Source organism: Nerophis lumbriciformis, linkage group LG14, assembly GCF_033978685.3.
Source record: "Nerophis lumbriciformis linkage group LG14, RoL_Nlum_v2.1, whole genome shotgun sequence".
In the NCBI taxonomy this organism is placed as follows: domain Eukaryota; kingdom Metazoa; phylum Chordata; class Actinopteri; order Syngnathiformes; family Syngnathidae; genus Nerophis; species Nerophis lumbriciformis.
Window position 1 is genome coordinate 39,565,696 of NC_084561.2, and position 18,770 is coordinate 39,584,465.

Consider the following 18,770-nt stretch of genomic DNA (forward strand, 5'->3'; position numbering starts at 1 on the left):
TATCTCTAAGGGAGAGCCACGCCACCCGGCGGAGGAAACTCATTTCGGCCGCTTGTACCCGTGATCTTGTCCTTTCGGTCATGACCCAAAGCTCATGACCATAGGTGAGGATGGGAACGTAGATCGACCGGTAAATTCAAAGCTTAGCCTTCCGGCTCAGCTCCTTCTTCACCACAACGGATCGATACAGCGTCTGCATTACTGAAGACGCCGCACCGATCCGCCTGTCGATCTCACGGTCCACTCTTCCCTCACTCTTGAACAAGACTCCGAGGTACTTGAACTCCTCCACTTGAGGCAAGATCCCGCAGAAGGCACTCCACCCTTTTCCGGGCGAGAACCATGGACTCGGACTTGGAGGTGCTGATTCCCATCCCAGTCGCTTCACACTCGGCTGCGAACCGATCCAGTGAGAGCTGAAGATCCTGGCCAGATGAAGCCATCAGGACCACCTCATCTGCAAATAGCAGAAACCTAATCCTGCAGCCACCAAACCAGATACCCTCAACGCCCTGACTGCGCCTTGAAATTCTGTCCATAAAGGTTATGAACAGAATCGGTGACAAAGGGCAGCCTTGGCGGAGTCCAACCCTCACTGGAAACGGGTCCAACTTACTGCCGGCAATGCGGACCAAGCTCTGACATTGATCATACAGGGAGCGGACCGCCACAATAAGACAGTCCGTTACCCCATACTCTCTGAGCACTCCCCACAGGATTACCCGGGGTACACGGTCGAATGCCTTCTCCAAGTCCACAAAGCACATGTAGACTGGTTGGGCAAACTCCCATGCACCCTCAAGGTCTCTGCCGAGAGTATAGAGCTGGTCGACAGTTCCACGACCAGGACGAAAACCACACTGTTCCTCCTGAATCCGAGGTTCGACTATGCGGCGTAGCCTCCACTCCAGTACGCCTGAATAGACCTTACAGGGAAGGCTGAGGAGTGTGATCCCACGATAGTTGGAACACACCCTCTGGTTCCCCTTCTTAAAGAGAGGAACCACCACCCCGGTCTGCCAATCCAGAGGTACCGCCCCCGATGTCCACGCGATGTTGCAGAGTCTTGTCAACCAAGACAGCCCCACAGCATCCAGAGCCTTAAGGAACTCCGGGCGGATCTCATCCACCCCCGGGGCATTGCCACCAAGGAGCTTTTTAACTACCTCGGCAACCTCAACCCCAGAAATAGGAGAGCCCACCACAGACTCCCCAGGCACTGCTTCCTCATAGGAAGACGTGCTGGTATGATTGAGGAGGTTTTCAAAGTATTCCCTTCACCGATCCACAACATCCGCAGTCGAGGTCAGCAGAACACCATCCTCACCATACACGGTGTTGACATTGCGCTGCTTCCCCTTCCTGAGGCGGCGGGTAGTCCAGAATCGCTTCAAAGCCGTCCGAACAAGACAAACAATACAGTCAATATATACATGTTATGCAAATGTGTTCATATATATACTATAATGCTACTGTAACCTATTTTTATGGCATGCCTCTTTGTGATGTTAAGTTCCTGTTATAAGCTGTTATAGTCTATGCCTTGAGCTCTTATTTTGAAGGCGCTAAGAGCGGAAGTGGTGACACGTTGCAGTGGAGCGGAGGTTTTGAAAGAAAGAAAATAAAGTGGTCCTCGTGTAAAACTGGAGCCTCCGTGTTTGTTATTTTGTAGTTTTATACAGTATAGGCGACATATACAGGTAAAAGCCAGTAAATTAGAATATTTTGAAAAACTTGATTTATTTTAGTAATTGCATTCAAAAGGTGTAACTTGTACATTATATTTATTCATTGCACACAGACTGATGCATTCAAATGTTTATTTCATTTAATTTTGATGATTTGAAGTGGCAACAAATGAAAATCCAAAATTCCGTGTGTCACAAAATTAGAATATTACTTAAGGCTAATACAAAAAAGGGATTTTTAGAAATGTTGGCCAACTGAAAAGTATGAAAATGAAAAATATGAGCATGTACAATACTCAATACTTGGTTGGAGCTCCTTTTGCCTCAATTACTGCGTTAATGCGGCGTGGCATGGAGTCGATGAGTTTCTGGCACTGCTCAGGTGTTATGAGAGCCCAGGTTGCTCTGATAGTGGCCTTCAACTCTTCTGCGTTTTTGGGTCTGGCATTCTGCATCTTCCTTTTCACAATACCCCACAGATTTTCTATGGGGCTAAGGTCAGGGGAGTTGGCGGGCCAATTTAGAACAGAAATACCATGGTCCGTAAACCAGGCACGGGTAGATTTTGCGCTGTGTGCAGGCGCCAAGTCCTGTTGGAACTTGAAATCTCCATCTCCCTACAGCAGGTCAGCAGCAGGAAGCATGAAGTGCTCTAAAACTTGCTGGTAGACGGCTGCGTTGACCCTGGATCTCAGGAAACAGAGTGGACCGACACCAGCAGATGACATGGCACCCCAAACCATCACCCAACCATGCAAATTTTGCATTTCCTTTGGAAATCGAGGTCCCAGAGTCTGGAGGAAGACAGGAGAGGCACAGGATCCACGTTGCCTGAAGTCTAGTGTAAAGTTTCCACCATCAGTGATGGTTTGGGGTGCCATGTCATCTGCTGGTGTCGGTCCACTTTGTTTCCTGAGATCCAGGGTCAACGCAGCCGTCTACCAGCAAGTTTTAGAGCACTTCATGCTTCCTGCTGCTGACCTGCTCTATGGAGATGGAGATTTCAAGTTCCAACAGGACTTGGCGCCTGCACACAGCGCAAAATCTACCCGTGCCTGGTTTACAGACCATGGTATTTCTGTTCTAAATTGGCCCGCCAACTCCCCTGACCTTAGCCCCATAGAAAATCTGTGGGGTATTGTGAAAAGGAAGATGCAGAATGCCAGACCCAAAAACGCAGAAGAGTTGAAGGCCACTATCAGAGCAACCTGGGCTCTCATAACACCTGAGCAGTGCCAGAAACTCATCGACTCCATGCCACGCCGCATTAATGCAGTAATTGAGGCAAAAGGAGCTCCAACCAAGTATTGAGTATTGTACATACTCATATTTTTCATTTTCATACTTTTCAGTTGGCCAACATTTCTAAAAATCCCTTTTTTGTATTAGCCTTAAGTAATATTCTAATTTTGTGACACACGGAATTTTGGATTTTCATTTGTTGCCACTTCAAATCATCAAAATTAAATGAAATAAACATTTGAATGCATCAGTCTGTGTGCAATGAATAAATATAATGTACAAGTTACACCTTTTGAATGCAATTACTGAAATAAATCAAGTTTTTCAAAATATTCAAATTTACTGGCTTTTACCTGTATATACCCTTAGTTACACTACCTTACAAGGCATGAGAAGGTAAATAAAAGTGAATTTGTACTACAACGCCATCTTGGATGACATCGCAAATTATCGCTAATGAGCGTGACAAAGATCTCATTATACATCACCAAATCGTAAATTTAGCTAGCAATATTTAAGACAAAAAACAAGTTTCAAAGTTCAACTTATGATACATACCGGCGATGCAACCTTAAATAAAAGATATATGCAGTATTTCTTCGAAAATAACCACCTTAAAGTACGTGCTGACAGCTGTTATGCAACTTCCGGTCAATAAAGTCAAAGTACACACTTCTCAAAGATGTAGTAACCGCCCTGACCACTTGGTGGCGACAAATACACATGTAATAATGTTCATTAAATAACAAGCAATAAGCACAACAAGAGTTTACAACTTTTAGTTGTAACAGAACAGATACATTCTTTTCAGTCGTCATAATTAGAGCATAAAATACAGTTTACGACCTTCTAAATATATATTTAAAAAAAAAAACAATTATAATCCTCTAAACATGATGTAAAGTTAAAGTACACATAATTTGCAGACTATAAATACTCGACTGTACATACATGCTTTTTTTGAAAATGCAAATTTGTTTATATATTATATGCAATCTGTTGTTCACTATTTTTTTTAATTAAATTTAATTGTATTTATTTATTTATTTATTCAGTGTACATGAATGAAGATGTGTGTTGCAGAGCCCGACTTGGACATTATCTGGACTGGACCTGGTTTTAAAAACCCTTTAAACAAATTTCATTTCATTTACAACCTGGTCTGGTGAAGATAGGGTCCTTTTTCTTTTTTTTTAAATAAAATAAAATAAGATAAATAAATAAACATTTTCTTGGATAAAAAAGAAAATAAAACAATATAAAAATAATTACATAAAAAATAGTAATTAATGAAAATGTTAGTGGACCAGCAACACATACAATCATGTGTGCTTCAGGGACTGTGTCCCTTGCAGATGTGTTGTCGATGGGGGAGGGAGGTTTTTTTGGGTTGATGCACTAGTTGAAAGTGTATCTTGTGTTTTTTCTATGTTGATTTAATTAAAAAATTTGGAGAAAAAAAATAAAAATACTAGTTGGCGAAAAATATTTTTTAACCCAAATAGGTGGGACCAGATAATCTCCCACGGCACACCAGACTGTATCTCACGGCGCAGTGGTTGAAAAACCCTGCTCTAAGGGTATTCTAGCAATATATGCACATAGGAGATGTGTCAATATCAAAATGTTACTTTGCATCACGTTTTGGCAAGCAAGATAACATTGATTTAATGAAAACATCCAAACACTTTATTATTATTCATAAGGTGCTTAAACAAATAACAGTTAATATTGTACGTAGTTTTTAAACAAGAAAGGTTATAGCACATCTACAACCGTTCTTTATAATTAATACCGTATAAAGGGCCATGGTTTGTTTTAATATAGCTACTTAGACTTATTTTAATTGTCATTCAAATTTGAACTTTACAGTACACATAAGAACTAAATTTTGTTGCATTTTCTGTTGTAGTGCAGGATAAAAGAGCAATAATGTGCAGATGTAAATAAATAGATTACTGTACAGATAAATATATTGCACTTTTGCATATGCATCCACGTTTATGGATGTATGTAATATTGTCTTTATATTCCAGCCGGTTAATCCATTTTTGGGGGTAATTGAGGGGATTATTATGATGCGTTCAAGAGTCTTACGGCCTGAGGGAAGAAGCTGTTACAGAACCTGGAGGTTCTGCTACGGAGGCTGCGGAACCTCTTTCTAGAGTCCAGCAGTGAAAACAGTCCTTGGTGGGGGTGGGAGGAGTCTCTGCAGATTTTCTGAGCCCTGGTCAGGCAGCGGCTTTTTTGCAATTTCCCTGGATAGGAGGAAGAGGAGTCTGCGTTGGATCTCAATATAGTGCAGGTTTCTTCAATACATGTTTGTTAGAATAATCATGTCGTCGCTATAGTTATTATCAATTGTGCTGAAGTCGTACTTTTCTATCTGTGCAAAGGGACAACTTGCCAATCCAAGATTGCGAGTCGTCTCTTATCAGTGTTTGTGTCCAGAACATCGAGTACCGTGACGCAGACAAAGCAGAGACTGGGCGATATCACTAGTGTCGGCACATTTGCATTTCTGAATAATCATATATTGTGTCTAACTGGGGCTGCTAAAATGACCCCCCTTCCTTCAGAAGCAGCCTCAGTGATGTAACCAGGGACCTCCCAAATAAATAGAGGAGCATGTGGGCTGTACCTTAGAGCGTGGTGGGAGATTGTAACTGAGTGCGCAGCCCCATACGTCTCTCCTCATTGAGCCAAATCGAACTCTCTCTCTGAATGATTCCTTGCTTCTTGTCTGTTTAATAGATGTAATCAGTGTTTGAACCTGACTATGTTAAGTTCTTGTATTCTCAATCTTCTACTTATAAACAGCAAGCGCTAATCAATTATAAAACAATGACATGCATAAAGGACCGACTTGTTTGTGTGTCTGCAGATTCTTCACTTACTTTAAGGGGATCGAAGTGACTGATAACTGCATGGTGAACATTTATCCAGTTGGCGAAGACTTCTACGCTGTTACAGAAACCAACTACATTACCAAGGTGGATCCCGACTCACTGGAAACGTTAAAGAAGGTGAGAGTCATGGAGACAGGACACCGCCGATAAATACAAAGCGGTCGATACAGATTGTTGATTTGTGAATGTGCTCACGTGACTGTAGGTGGACCTGTGTAAGTACCTGTCTGTGAACGGGGTGACAGCCCACCCCCACATTGAGGCGGATGGGACAGTGTACAACATCGGTAACTGCTTTGGAAAGAACATGAGTCTGGCTTACAACATTGTCAGGATCCCACCTGCTCAGAAAGGTGAGTCCCATTTTGTTGGGTTATTTTAAAGAGCAAAACCATGGACCATTTCAAAAGATGGCGAATGACACAGAAGGGAGCTTGGTTTATTAATATAAGACCAGTGTAAGGTTCAGACAAAGAAGCAAGGAATTAAACAGAGACAGAATTCAATTTAGCTCAATTGAGGAGAAACGTCTGGGCTGTACTCTTGTACAGTCTCCCACCACGCTCTGACGAAAGATTGCACGCCTCCTCTTTTATTTGGACTTTCCCTGATTACATGGCAACAGCTGTTTCTAAAGGAAGGGGGTCATAAACAGCCAATGCTTATAGTCACAAAACAGTTCAAAGAAAAGGTGCCTGGAGGGGAGTCAGGTTCTGCTTCCACTCCGCTTTGTAGATCTCGCGTCAAGACAAAATCTTCCTGTGGATTACAATACATCAAAGAAACCGACACCTTCATGTCGCTTCCCATCCTACACAGTGGAGTTGTACAAGCCTTTTGATTGGTAAGGTCAAAGACAGCTTTTGTCTGCTCACCAGGAACTCATGGAAACACAACATTTTGTGATTACTTAGATACAATTATTCTGACAACCAGCACGTCTAAAGTGAAGCCCAGGGGCTATTTTCTGCCCGCGGATAGTTTTTAATGTTACGTGTACAGGTGAAGAAGACGGCACAGACAGCAGGGACATCGTTTAACTCTATATTTATTATTAAACAATATTAATAAAAAAGGGAAAGGAGTGTGACTAATCCAAAATGTGTACGGGTGTGACTATGTGTAGAGAGTATCGGTAGTGTGTTACCGGAAGTGCTGAGCGAGGTGGGGAAATCCAAGAGGGGGCAAGGCAGGCTCGTAGGTCTGTGGGCAGGTCAAGTGCAGGAGCGAGGCGTCAAAAGTCCGTGTCCAGGCGGGAGGTCGAGATCCAAGAGGGGCAGCCAGGGAACCAGAGGGGAACACGGGGAAACGAGACACACAGCTGGTAGCGCGGGAACGGAGGAATGCTGCTGGAAGACGACATTAACATACAAAACATATCTAGATTATTGTGAGGTTTTGTATTAGTGTTTCTAAAAATCTGATATACCGGCCCCCCAGACACATTTCTTTCTCTAAATTTGGCCCCCGAGTCAAGATAATTGCCCAGACCTGTCCAAGGTGTTTGCCCCCCCCTGTCTCTAAATCCCCCTGTGTTTCTAACTTTAATCATGGGTCCTTGAATGGACCACAGTTATGTGCAATGAGAAATCACTTTATTCTACGCTGCCACAGATGCATTTTTGATGGAAGGGTGTAAGTCAGTCTTACATCTTAATTTCATTCAAGTAACCTTTTTACTAAACCTTCACGGCTATATTTATTTCATATTAACCTTTAACTCATTTTTTTCTGGATGCGGCCCTCAGAGGAAAAGGTTTTGACACCCCTGATCCACTATATTGCCAAAAGTATTTGGCCACCTGCCTTGACTCATATATGAACTTGAAGTGCCATCCCATTCCTAACCCATAGGGTTCAATATGACGTTGGTCCACCTTTTGCAGCTATTACAGCTTCAAGTCTTCTGGGAAGGCTGTCCACAAGGTTGCGGAGTGTGTTTATAGGAATTTTCTACCATTCTTCCAAAAGCGCTTTGGTGAGGTCACACACTGATGTTGGTGGAAAAGGCCTGGCTCTCAGTCTCCATTCTAATTCATCCCAAAGGTGTTCTATCGGGTTCAGGTCAGGACTCTGTGCAGGCCAGTCAAGTTCATCCACACCAGACTCTGTCATCCATGTCTTTATGGACCTTGCTTTGTGCACTGGTGCACAGCAGTGACGTGCGGTGAGGTTGATGGCTGGTGAGGCACTGACTTCATCACAGTCAGATTTACAAACATATGAACCCTAAAGAGTATCTTATTCACCATTTGATTGGCAGCAGTTAAAGGGTTATGTTTAAAAGCTCATACCAGCATTCTTTCCTGCTTGGCACTCAGCATCAAGGGTTGGAATTGGGGGTTAAATCACCAAAAATTATTCCCGGGCGCGGCGCCGCTGCTGCCCACTGCTCCCCTCACCTCCCAGGGGGTGATCAAGGGGATGGGTCAAATGCAGAGGACAAATTTCACCACACCTAGTGTGTGTGTGACAATCATTGGTACTTTAACTTAACTTTAACTTTACACATACAAACTGTAGCACACAAAAAATCACATTTAATTAAAAAAAACGTTATTATGGTCTTACCTTTACTTATAAGTGCGGGAACAGTGGTGTTCGTGTTGGAGGAGTTGTGAATGAATGAAATATGAAATCCGTGCTGCAGTCTGCAGGTGTACCTAATGTTGTGTCCCTGCAGTCGTTCACGGCTCCTCCGGCGCGAGCATTGTTGTTTTTGCACTTTTTGGCTTTTTGTAAGTGACTTTTTTTGGGTGGATTCGGTCTTGCACGTGGAGGGTTTGGGTGTGAGCTTTGGTTGGTGTGGCGCTCCCGTCGGGGGGTGCGTTCTGCGGCGGGGGGTGCATTAACCGGCACCAGGAGGCGGGTTTACGCGAGCCTCAGCCAGTGCGTCTTCGCAGTAGTTTTATGATTGGTCAGCACAATAAATACTTTACACACATACAGTTGTTGACAAAATACACTGTACATTATATACCTCAGCTAACTAAACTATGGAAATGTATAATATAATTCATATAGGAATACGGTCCCACTGCACAGCAGGCCAGCAGTTAGCCGAGTCCGCAATCCATGGTGAGGCACAATTGAGTGACGTGCCTCAACTGGCTGCTGTTCACCGCACCGTCTCTTCTCAGTATTTGAACGGCAAATGTGCGATTTTGAATAAAAATAATCTAAAACTGGTGAAGTTAAATGGAAAATAACTTTATAGTATAATCACTGGATACATATAACAATTTAATAGATTTTTTTTCTTTTTACATTTTTTTTCTTTCCATGATGGCAGGTGAGGCCCCGCCTCACCTGTCTCTAGTGACCGCACGTCACTGGTGCACAGTCATGTTGGAAGAGGAAGGGGCCCGCTCCAAACTGTTCCCACAAGGTTGGGAGCATGGAATTGTCCAAAATGTTTTGGTATCCTGGAGCATTCAAAGTTCCTTTCACTGGAACTAAGGGGCCAAGCCCAACTCCTGAAAAACAACCCCACACCATAATTCCTCCTCCACCAAATTTCACACTCGGCACAATGCAGTCCGAAATGTAGCGTTCTCCTGGCAACCTCCAAACCCAGACTGGTCCATCAGATTGCCAGATGGAAAAGCGTGATTCATCACTCCAGAGAAGGCGTCTCCACTGCTCTAGAGTCCAGTGGCGACGTGCTTTACACCACTGCATCCCACGCTTTGCATTGGTCTTGGTGATGTATGGCTTAGATGCAGCTGCTCCGCCATGGAAACCCATTCCATGAAGCTCTCTGCGTACTGTACGTGGGCTAATCGGAAGGTCACCTGAAGTTTGGAGCTCCGTAGCAACTGACTGTGCGGAAAGTCTTTGCACTATGTGCTTCAGCATCCGCTGACCCCTCCCTGTCAGTTTACGTGGCCTACCAATTGGTGGCTGAGTTGCTGTTGTTCCCAAAATCTTCCATTTTCTTATAATAAAGCCGACAGTTGACTTTGGAATATTTAGGAGCGAGGAAATTTCACGACTGGGTTTGTTGCACAGGTGGCATCCTATGCAGGCCCGGCCCTAACCAATCCGGCGCCCTAGGCAAGATTTTAGGTGGCGCCCCCCCACATCGGCAGTGAAGTGTATATACTCACAAGAAACCGAATAGCTTTGTCTTTGACCTTTTTTTTACTTAAAGAAAGCAAATTAACAATCAGAATGGTTAACAAGATAAAAAAAAATATGAATAAATAAATGAATGCAAAAAATGAATATATGAAATACAATATTTTTTACATACATATTGCTTAATTAACATTAATGATGTGCACTTTAACAACTAGGCTTACAACTATACCTAATATATAAAGGGGTGGAAAAGTGACTATTACCTGCAGGGCAAACATTAGCTAACCAGAAGGCAATAACAATGTAAACAAAAAACACCTGCTTAAAAGATCTAATACAAATGTCCCTGAGGAATGTAAGGTGGGAGTACTGTAATTACCTAACGTTACATTATTATTTTCCATGACAATTTAGCCCCCTCCACAATATTAACCCGACGTTAAAACAAAACTAGCTATTTATTGATTAGAAACTGCCGAATCATGTAACATTAGCTTAATGCTAAAAAGCCAGGTTACTATCACATTCTGTAACAGACAAATCATTTCATGTAGGCTAACGTTACCTACCTGCTACCTCTGTCTTTTTCTCGTTTCTCCTCCTCTTCTTTTCTCTTTTTTCTTCCCTGGGCACCTGACAGTTTTGGCCGTTTTGACATCTTGTGTTGATTATTTGATGTGGCGGCGACCAAAAAGAGTCATGATACGGGAAGGGAGGGGGCGCACCGTGCGGGGGGGGGGGGGGGGGGGGGGGTGTAATGTTGTAACAAATAATATTTCTATTAAATAGGCTTTACTTTGCATTTTAATTAACGTGGGATTATTTTTTGTATTTAGAAATAATAGTACCAACTTTTTTTTTTTTTTCTCCAACATTTGTGGCACTGGCGTGGCGCCCCCTGATGGACGGCGCCCTTAGCATTTGCCTATACGGCCTATGCCACGGGCCGGCCCTGATCCTATGACAGTTCTACACTGGAAATCACTGAGAGCGGCCCATTCTTTCACAAATGTTTGTAGAAACAGTCTCCATGCCTAAGTGCTTGATTTTATACACCTGATTCTGATCATTTGGATGGGTGGACAAATACTTTTGGCAATATAGTGTATATATTGATGAATAACAATGAATTCAACTCAAAGGATGATTTTTTAATTTATTTTGATTAAGTACAACATAATCATTAGAATGTATTATTTCCCTTTCCACCCTTTTTACTCTCTCTGACATTCCGCAACTGTGTCTTTCCAGACAAGTCGGACCCCTTGGAGAAATCCCAGGTCATCGTTCAGCTCCCAAGCAGTGAGAGATTAAAACCCTCCTACATACACAGGTACTGTCTCCATTTATACAGTGAACAAAAAAATCTAAACAAATTCAAGAGTGTGTTTGCCACAGTGAAGTCCACCTTGAGGCAAGGGAAAAGTGCTGGTCCGGACGGGATACCCCCAGAAGTCCCCAAAAACTGCGATCTCGATAACATTATACTGGAGATCTGCAACCAGGCTCTGATAGAGAACATCAAGCCCGACATATGGTCCTTGTCAGACATCATCCCGGTTCCCAAATCTGGAGATCTGTCAAAGCCAGACAACTATCGTGGCATTAGCCTGACCTGTGTCATAGCGAAGCTCTACAACCGCATGATATTAAACCGGATTAGGGACGCCATTGACCCACACCTGAGGGACAACCAAAATGGCTTCAGAAAGGGAAGGACCACCGTAGGCCAGATCCTGGCCTTAAGGAGAAGAACAACAACTTGACCTTTCATTGATTTCAAAAAGGCATTTGATTCAATAGACAGAAGCATAATGCTGAGAATCCTCAAGAACCCCTGCAGTAGCCCTGGCAGACCTAGACTACGCAGATGACATCTGCCTGTTGGCTGATCGCGTGGAGCAGGCACAAGAACTCCTGAACAGAGTGGAGGTGGAATGTGCAAGGGTTGGCCTCAGACTGAACGCAAAGAAGACTGAGGTAATCACCTATAACCTACACATGGACCACCCGCCAATAACAACATCAGATGGCAACGCTCTGCGAGAGGTCAATGACTTCAAGTACTTGGGTTCCTGGATGAACTCCACAGAACAAGACCTTAAGGTCAGGAAGGCACTAGCGTGGAGGGCCCTGAACGGTATGTCAAGAGTGCGGCGCTCGAATCTCCCCCGACACATAAAGCTGAGTCTATTCCACGCCACTGTGGAGTCTGTCCTCCTGTATGGCTGCGAAAGCTGGACCATGACACCCACCCTGCAGAAGTCCCTAGATGGGTGCTACACCAGAATGATACGAGCTGTTCTGAATGTGGACCAGAGCATCCACATCACCAACAAGGACCTGTACAGGCAATAGCCGAGGCTCAGCAAGAAGGTAACAGCTAGGAGGATGAGGCTGGCCGGCCACTGCCACAGACATCGGGAGCTCCCGGCCAGCAGGCTGGTCCTATGGGAACCAACGCACGGGCATCGATCGCGAGGACGTCCCACGCTAACGTACGTGGACATCCTGAAGAAAGATGCGGGAGCTGAAAGCTCTACGGAGCTGGCCGGGTGTATGGAGAACCGGAACGATTGGAGACTCCGATGGAAGCTCGTCTGAGGACGACTGAGAGAGAGCAAAAGCCTTCCTATGGAATTAAACGCAAAATGATTAAATGTACTTTTTTGGAGTATAAATTTTTTTTTAAAAGTGCTAAATTGTATACATCCGTTTCTCTTTGCTTGTGTTTCTTTAGTTTCGGTTTGACGGACAACTATTTTGTCTTCGTGGAGCAGCCGGTAAAAATCAACCTGCTCAAGTTCCTGTCGGCTTGGAGCGTCAGAGGTGCGACATACATGGACTGCTTCGAATCTAACGAGACCATGGGGGTAGGTGAGCTCGTTATCGTGTCATCGGTCTTACACACATACAGTTATAATTGCTGGCTTAAATTGTCTGTTGTATGCATACTTGCCAACCTTGAGACCTCCGATTTCGGGAGGTGGGCGGGGGGGCGTGGTCGGAGGTGGAGCGGGGGCGTGGTTGGGGGCGTGGTTAAGAGGGGAGGAGTATATTTACAGCTAGAATTCACCAAGTCAAGTATTTCATATATATATATATATATATATATATACCGTATATATATATATATGTGTATATATATACTTATATATAGGAAATACTTGACTTTCAGTGAATTCTAGCTATATATACAGGTAAAAGCCAGAAAATTAGAATATTTTGAATATTTTGATCTGCTGGTGTCGGTCCACTCTGTTTCCTGAGATCCAGGGTCAACGCAGCCGTCTACCAGCAAGTTTTAGAGCACTTCATGCTTCCTGCTGCTGACCTGCTCTATGGAGATGGAGATTTCAAGTTCCAACAGGACTTGGCGCCTGCACACAGCGCAAAATCTACCCGTGCCTGGTTTACGGACCATGGTGTTTCTGTTCTAAATTGGCCCGCCAACTCCCCTGACCTTAGCCCCATAGAAAATCTGTGGGGTATTGTGAAAAGGAAGATGCAGAATGCCAGACCCAAAAACGCAGAAGAGTTGAAGGCCACTATCAGAGCAACCTGGGCTCTCATAACACCTGAGCAGTGCCAGAAACTCATCGACTCCATGCCACGCCGCATTAACGCAGTAATTGAGGCAAAAGGAGCTCCAACCAAGTATTGAGTATTGTACATGCTCATATTTTTCATTTTCATACTTTTCAGTTGGCCAACATTTCTAAAAATCCCTTTTTTGTATTAGCCTTAAGTAATATTCTAATTTTGTGACACACGGAATTTTGGATTTTCATTTGTTGCCACTTCAAATCATCAAAATTAAATGAAATAAACATTTGAATGCATCAGTCTGTGTGCAATGAATAAATATAATGTACAAGTTACACCTTTTGAATGCAATTACTGAAATAAATCAAGTTTTTCAAAATATTCTAATTTACTGGCTTTTACCTGTATATATATATATATATATTTATTTTATTATATATATATATATATATATATATATATATATATATATATATATATATATATATATATATATATACATATATACATATATATATATATATAAATAAGAGAAATACTTGAATTTCAGTGTTCATTTATTTACACATATACACACACATAACACTCATCTACTCATTGTTGAGTTAAGGATTGAATTGTCCATCCTTGTTCTATTCTCTGTCACTTTTTTTCTAACCATGCTGAACACCCTCTCTGATGATGCATTCTGCTCTGCACTCTCTAAAAGCCCTAGATGTTATTGTCACATATGCATATACAGTAGACGGCAGTATTGTCCTGTTTAAGAGTGTCACAACATTGCTGTTTACGGCAGACGAACTGCTTTACGGTAGACGAAAACGTGACTGCTGTTGTTGTGTGTTGTTACCGCGCTGGGAGGACGTTAATGAAACTGCCTAACAATAAACCCACATAAGAAAACCAAGAACTCGCCCACCATCATTCTACAGTTATAACGTGATTGGGCAGGCATGCTGTTTATATTGTGGGAAAGCGGACGTGAAAACAGGCTGTCGACACGTCACTCAGGTCCGCATGAATTTCGGGAGATTTTCGGGAGAAAATTTTTCCCAGGAGGTTTTTGGGAGAGGCGCTGAATTTCGGGAGTCTCCCGGAAAATCCGGGAGGGTTGGCATGTATGGTTGTATGTGTTTGATGGAGTTGAGGGTAGCACTCTATGGGCCAGATCTACTTAAGGTTTGCGTGCATCAAAACAAGTGCAAGCTTGGTAGCGCACGCAAAACTGATCTACTAAGCTGTGCACAGAGAGGATTGTGTCTGTTAAATGGACATGAGCGCCGTGTGTAATGTCCTGTATTTTCAATGGAACATTTAAAATGTTGGTGGTGTTTACTTGAGACATATTGCCATCACAGTGCAGCCTACACTTATGTTACTCTTATGTTTGACTGCCATCTACTGGTCACACTTATCATTACACCATGTACCGAATAAAATAGCTTCGAGGTGAGTAAGCTCAACCAAACCTACTCCTTACATTAGGCGCACCGGGTTATAAGGCGCACTTTTGAGTTTTGAGAAGAAGAAAAAAGGATTTTAAGCGCGCCTTATAGTCCGGAAAATACGGAAGATCACCCGCAACACGCACAATTTCATTAACGGTCAACCCACTGTCCAGCACTGCAACACTCGCTGGCGTCTTTAATACTGCAATTGTTGTTTTTGAACAGTTTAACATTTCTAACTATAACAGTGTTTCCACTATACCGGGGGTCGGCAACCCGCGGCTCTAGAGCCACATGCGGCTCTTTAGCGCCGCCCTAGTGGCTCTCTGGAGCTTTTTCGAAAATGTATGAAAAAAGATGAGGGGAAAAAAAATACATTTTTTGTGTTAATATGGTTTCTGAAGGAGGACAAACATGACACAAACCTCCCCAATTGTTAAAGCACACTGTTTGTATTAAACACGCTTCACTCATTCGAGTATTTGGCGAGCGGCGTTTTGTCCCACTAATTTTGGCGGTCCTTGAACTCACCTTAGTTTGTTTACATGTATAACTTTCTAGGACGTGTTTTATGCCACTTCTTTTTCTGTCTCATTTTGTCCACCAAACTTTTAACGTTGTGCATGAATGCACAAAGGTGAGTTTTGTTGATGTTATTGACTTGTTGGAGTGCTAATCAGACATATTTGGTCACTGCATGACTGCAAGCTAATCGATGCTAACATGCTATTTAGGCTAGCTATATGTACATATTGCATCATAATATGCCTCATATGTAGATATATTTGAGGTCATTTAGTTTCCTTTAAGTCCTCTTATTTCAATTTATATCTCATGACACACTATCTGTATGTAATATGGCTTTTAATTTTTTTTGCGGCTCCAGACCGATTTGTTTTTGTATTTTTGGTCCAATATGGCTCTTTCAACATTTGGGGTTGCCGACCCCTGCACTATACTATACTAGAGATGTCCTATAATGGCTTTTTTTTTTACCGTTATCCGATATCCCGATATTGTCCAACTCTTAATTACCGATTCCGATATCAACCGATACCGATATATACAGTCGTGGAATTAACACATTATTATGCCTAATTTTGTTGTGATGCCCCGCTGGATGCATTAAACAATGTAGCAAGGTTTTCCAAAAATAAATCAACTCAAGTTATGGCAAAAAAATGCCAACATGGCACTGCCATATTTATTATTGAAGTCACAAAGTGCATTATTTTTTTTAACATGCCTCAAAACAGCACCTTGGAATTTGAGACATGCTCTGAGGAGGTTGAGGTGGGCGGAGTTGGGGCGTGTGGGGTTGTGGTGGGGGTAGGGGGTAGCGGGGGGGTGTATATTGTAGCGTCCCGGAAGAGTTAGTGCTGCAAGGGTTTCTGGGTATTTGTTCTGTTGTGTTTATGTTTGTTTTACGGTGCGGATGTTCTCCCGAAATGTGTTTGTCATTCTTGTTTGGTGTGGGTTCACAGTGTGGCGCATATTTGTAACAGTGTTAAAGTTGTTTCTACGGCCACCCTCAGTGTGACCTGTATGGCTGTTGACCAAGTATGCGATTGCATTCACTTGTGTGTGTGAAAAGCCGTAGGTATTATGTGACTGGGCCGGCATGCAAAGGCAGTGCCTTTAAGGTTTATTATTATCGGACATCTCTATACTATACTTATGTTTAGGGGGGCCGGCACTTTGGTGACGATTACAAACATAGATGAAAATGATGTTTTTTTAAAATTCATACAAATAAAAAAAATGCTTTTTGATGTTTGATAATGAAGACTTTTTTAATGTTGAGTATCAAAGACTACAGTATGAGGCTGTGATTTTGCATGGATGTTTCTGCAGACATGGTTCCACCTGGTCACGAAGGAGCCGGCAGCACACCTGAGCGGCCACAAGTTCCGAACATCAGCTTTCAACATCTTCCATCATATTAATGCCTACGAAGACCAGGGATTCATTGTTGTCGATCTCTGCGTGTGGAAAGGGTGAGTGTGATCGTGTGTGTGGGTGTGTGTCGGTGACAGCATGCCTGCACTGTGGGCCACGACTCAATTTCCATTGTATCTATTTCCTATGTTATTTTACAGTAAACATATTGAATGTTTTAAGATACCACACCAACAACAAGTATTTCAACTTTTAATGAAAAGGTCACCATGTCTTGTTTATAACATGTTTATTTAAAAAAACCTTCGCTTCCTTTCTTAATTGGACATGCTAACTCTAATCAATGAATCAAATAAACTTTATGCTGCACTTTTAATGCACAGGCAAGTTGCAACACAAAATGCCACCAGTAGGGAAAAAAAAGAAGCACACACTCACAGCATTATTGACAATAACAAAAAAGTCCTCTTTCCGGTGTCCACACGAGAGAATAACAAAAAATCAACGTCATCTAAAAAATAGTATAAAACATATTTTAGAATATATCAAAAATAAAATACTAATATATTAATACACAAATAAAATACTTTAAATAGTGACAATAATTGTATTCATAATAGCAATACATAATACAGAAAATAACAGAATACAAATTAAAAACCAAAGAAAAGTTTAAAATCATGCATAAAAATTAATGAAAAATTAATTAAAACATTGGTAACACTTTATTATGGGGAACCCATATTCACCATTACCGTATTTTTTTGGAGTATAAGTCGCACCGGAGTATAAGTCGCACCTGCCGAAAATGCATAATAAAGAAGGAAAAAAACATATATAAATCGCACTGGAGCCCGGCCAAACTATGAAAAAAAACTGCGACTTATAGTCCGAAAAATACGGTAATTAGTTGCTTATTAACATGCAAATTAGTAACATATTGGCTAGAGAATAACAAAAAAATCAACGTCAACTAAAAAATAGTATAAAACATATTTTAGAATGTATCAAAAATAAAATACTGATATATTAATACACAAATAAAATACTTTAAATAGTGACAATAATCGTATTCATAATAGCAATACATAATACAGAAAATAACAGAATACAAATTAAAAACCAAAGAAAAGTTTAAAATCATACATAAAAATGAATGAAAAATTAATTAAAACATTGGTAACACTTTATTATGGGGAACCCATATTCACCATTACCGTATTTTTTTGGAGTATAAGTCGCACCGGAGTATAAGTCGCACCTGCCGAAAATGCATAATAAAGAAGGAAAAAAACATATATAAATCGCACTGGAGCCTGGCCAAACTATGAAAAAAACTGCGACTTATAGTCCGAAAAATACGGTAATTAGTTGCTTTATTAACATGCAAATTAGTAACATATTGGCTAGAGAATAACAAAAAATCAACGTCATCTAAAAAATAGTATAAAACATATTTTAGAATATATCAAAAATAAAATACTAATATATTAATACACAAATAAAATACTTTAAATAGTGACAATAATCGTATTCATAATAGCAATACATAATACAGAAAATAACAGAATACAAATTAAAAACCAAAGAAAAGTTTAAAATCATACATAAAAAAATAATGAAAAATGAATTAAAACATTGCTAAGACTTTATTATGGGGAACCCATATTCATCATTACCGTATTTTTTTGGAGTATAAGTCGCACCGGAGTATAAGTCGCAGCTGCCGAAAATGCATAATAAAGAAGGAAAAAAACATATATAAGTCGCACTGGAGCCCGGCCAAACTATGAAAAAAACTGCGACTTATAGTCCGAAAAATACGGTAATTAGTTGCTTATTAACATGCAAATTAGTAACATATTGGCTAGAGAATAACAAAAAAATCAACGTCAACTAAAAAATAGTATAAAACATATTTTAGAATATATCAAAAATAAAATACTAATATATTA

General features: G+C 41.5%; 1 protein-coding gene across 1 annotated transcript in view; it reads left to right on the forward strand.

The window, feature by feature from the left end:
* Window positions 1-18,770, forward strand: part of LOC133616371 (retinal Mueller cells isomerohydrolase-like) — a 71,970-nt gene that overhangs the window by 25,855 nt on the left and 27,345 nt on the right. The window contains exons 5-9 of the mRNA XM_061975542.2: window positions 5,815-5,956; window positions 6,045-6,192; window positions 11,174-11,255; window positions 12,663-12,795; window positions 16,771-16,913. Coding sequence (XP_061831526.2) covers window positions 5,815-5,956; window positions 6,045-6,192; window positions 11,174-11,255; window positions 12,663-12,795; window positions 16,771-16,913 — 648 coding nt within the window. The remainder of the gene's footprint in view (window positions 1-5,814; window positions 5,957-6,044; window positions 6,193-11,173; window positions 11,256-12,662; window positions 12,796-16,770; window positions 16,914-18,770) is intronic.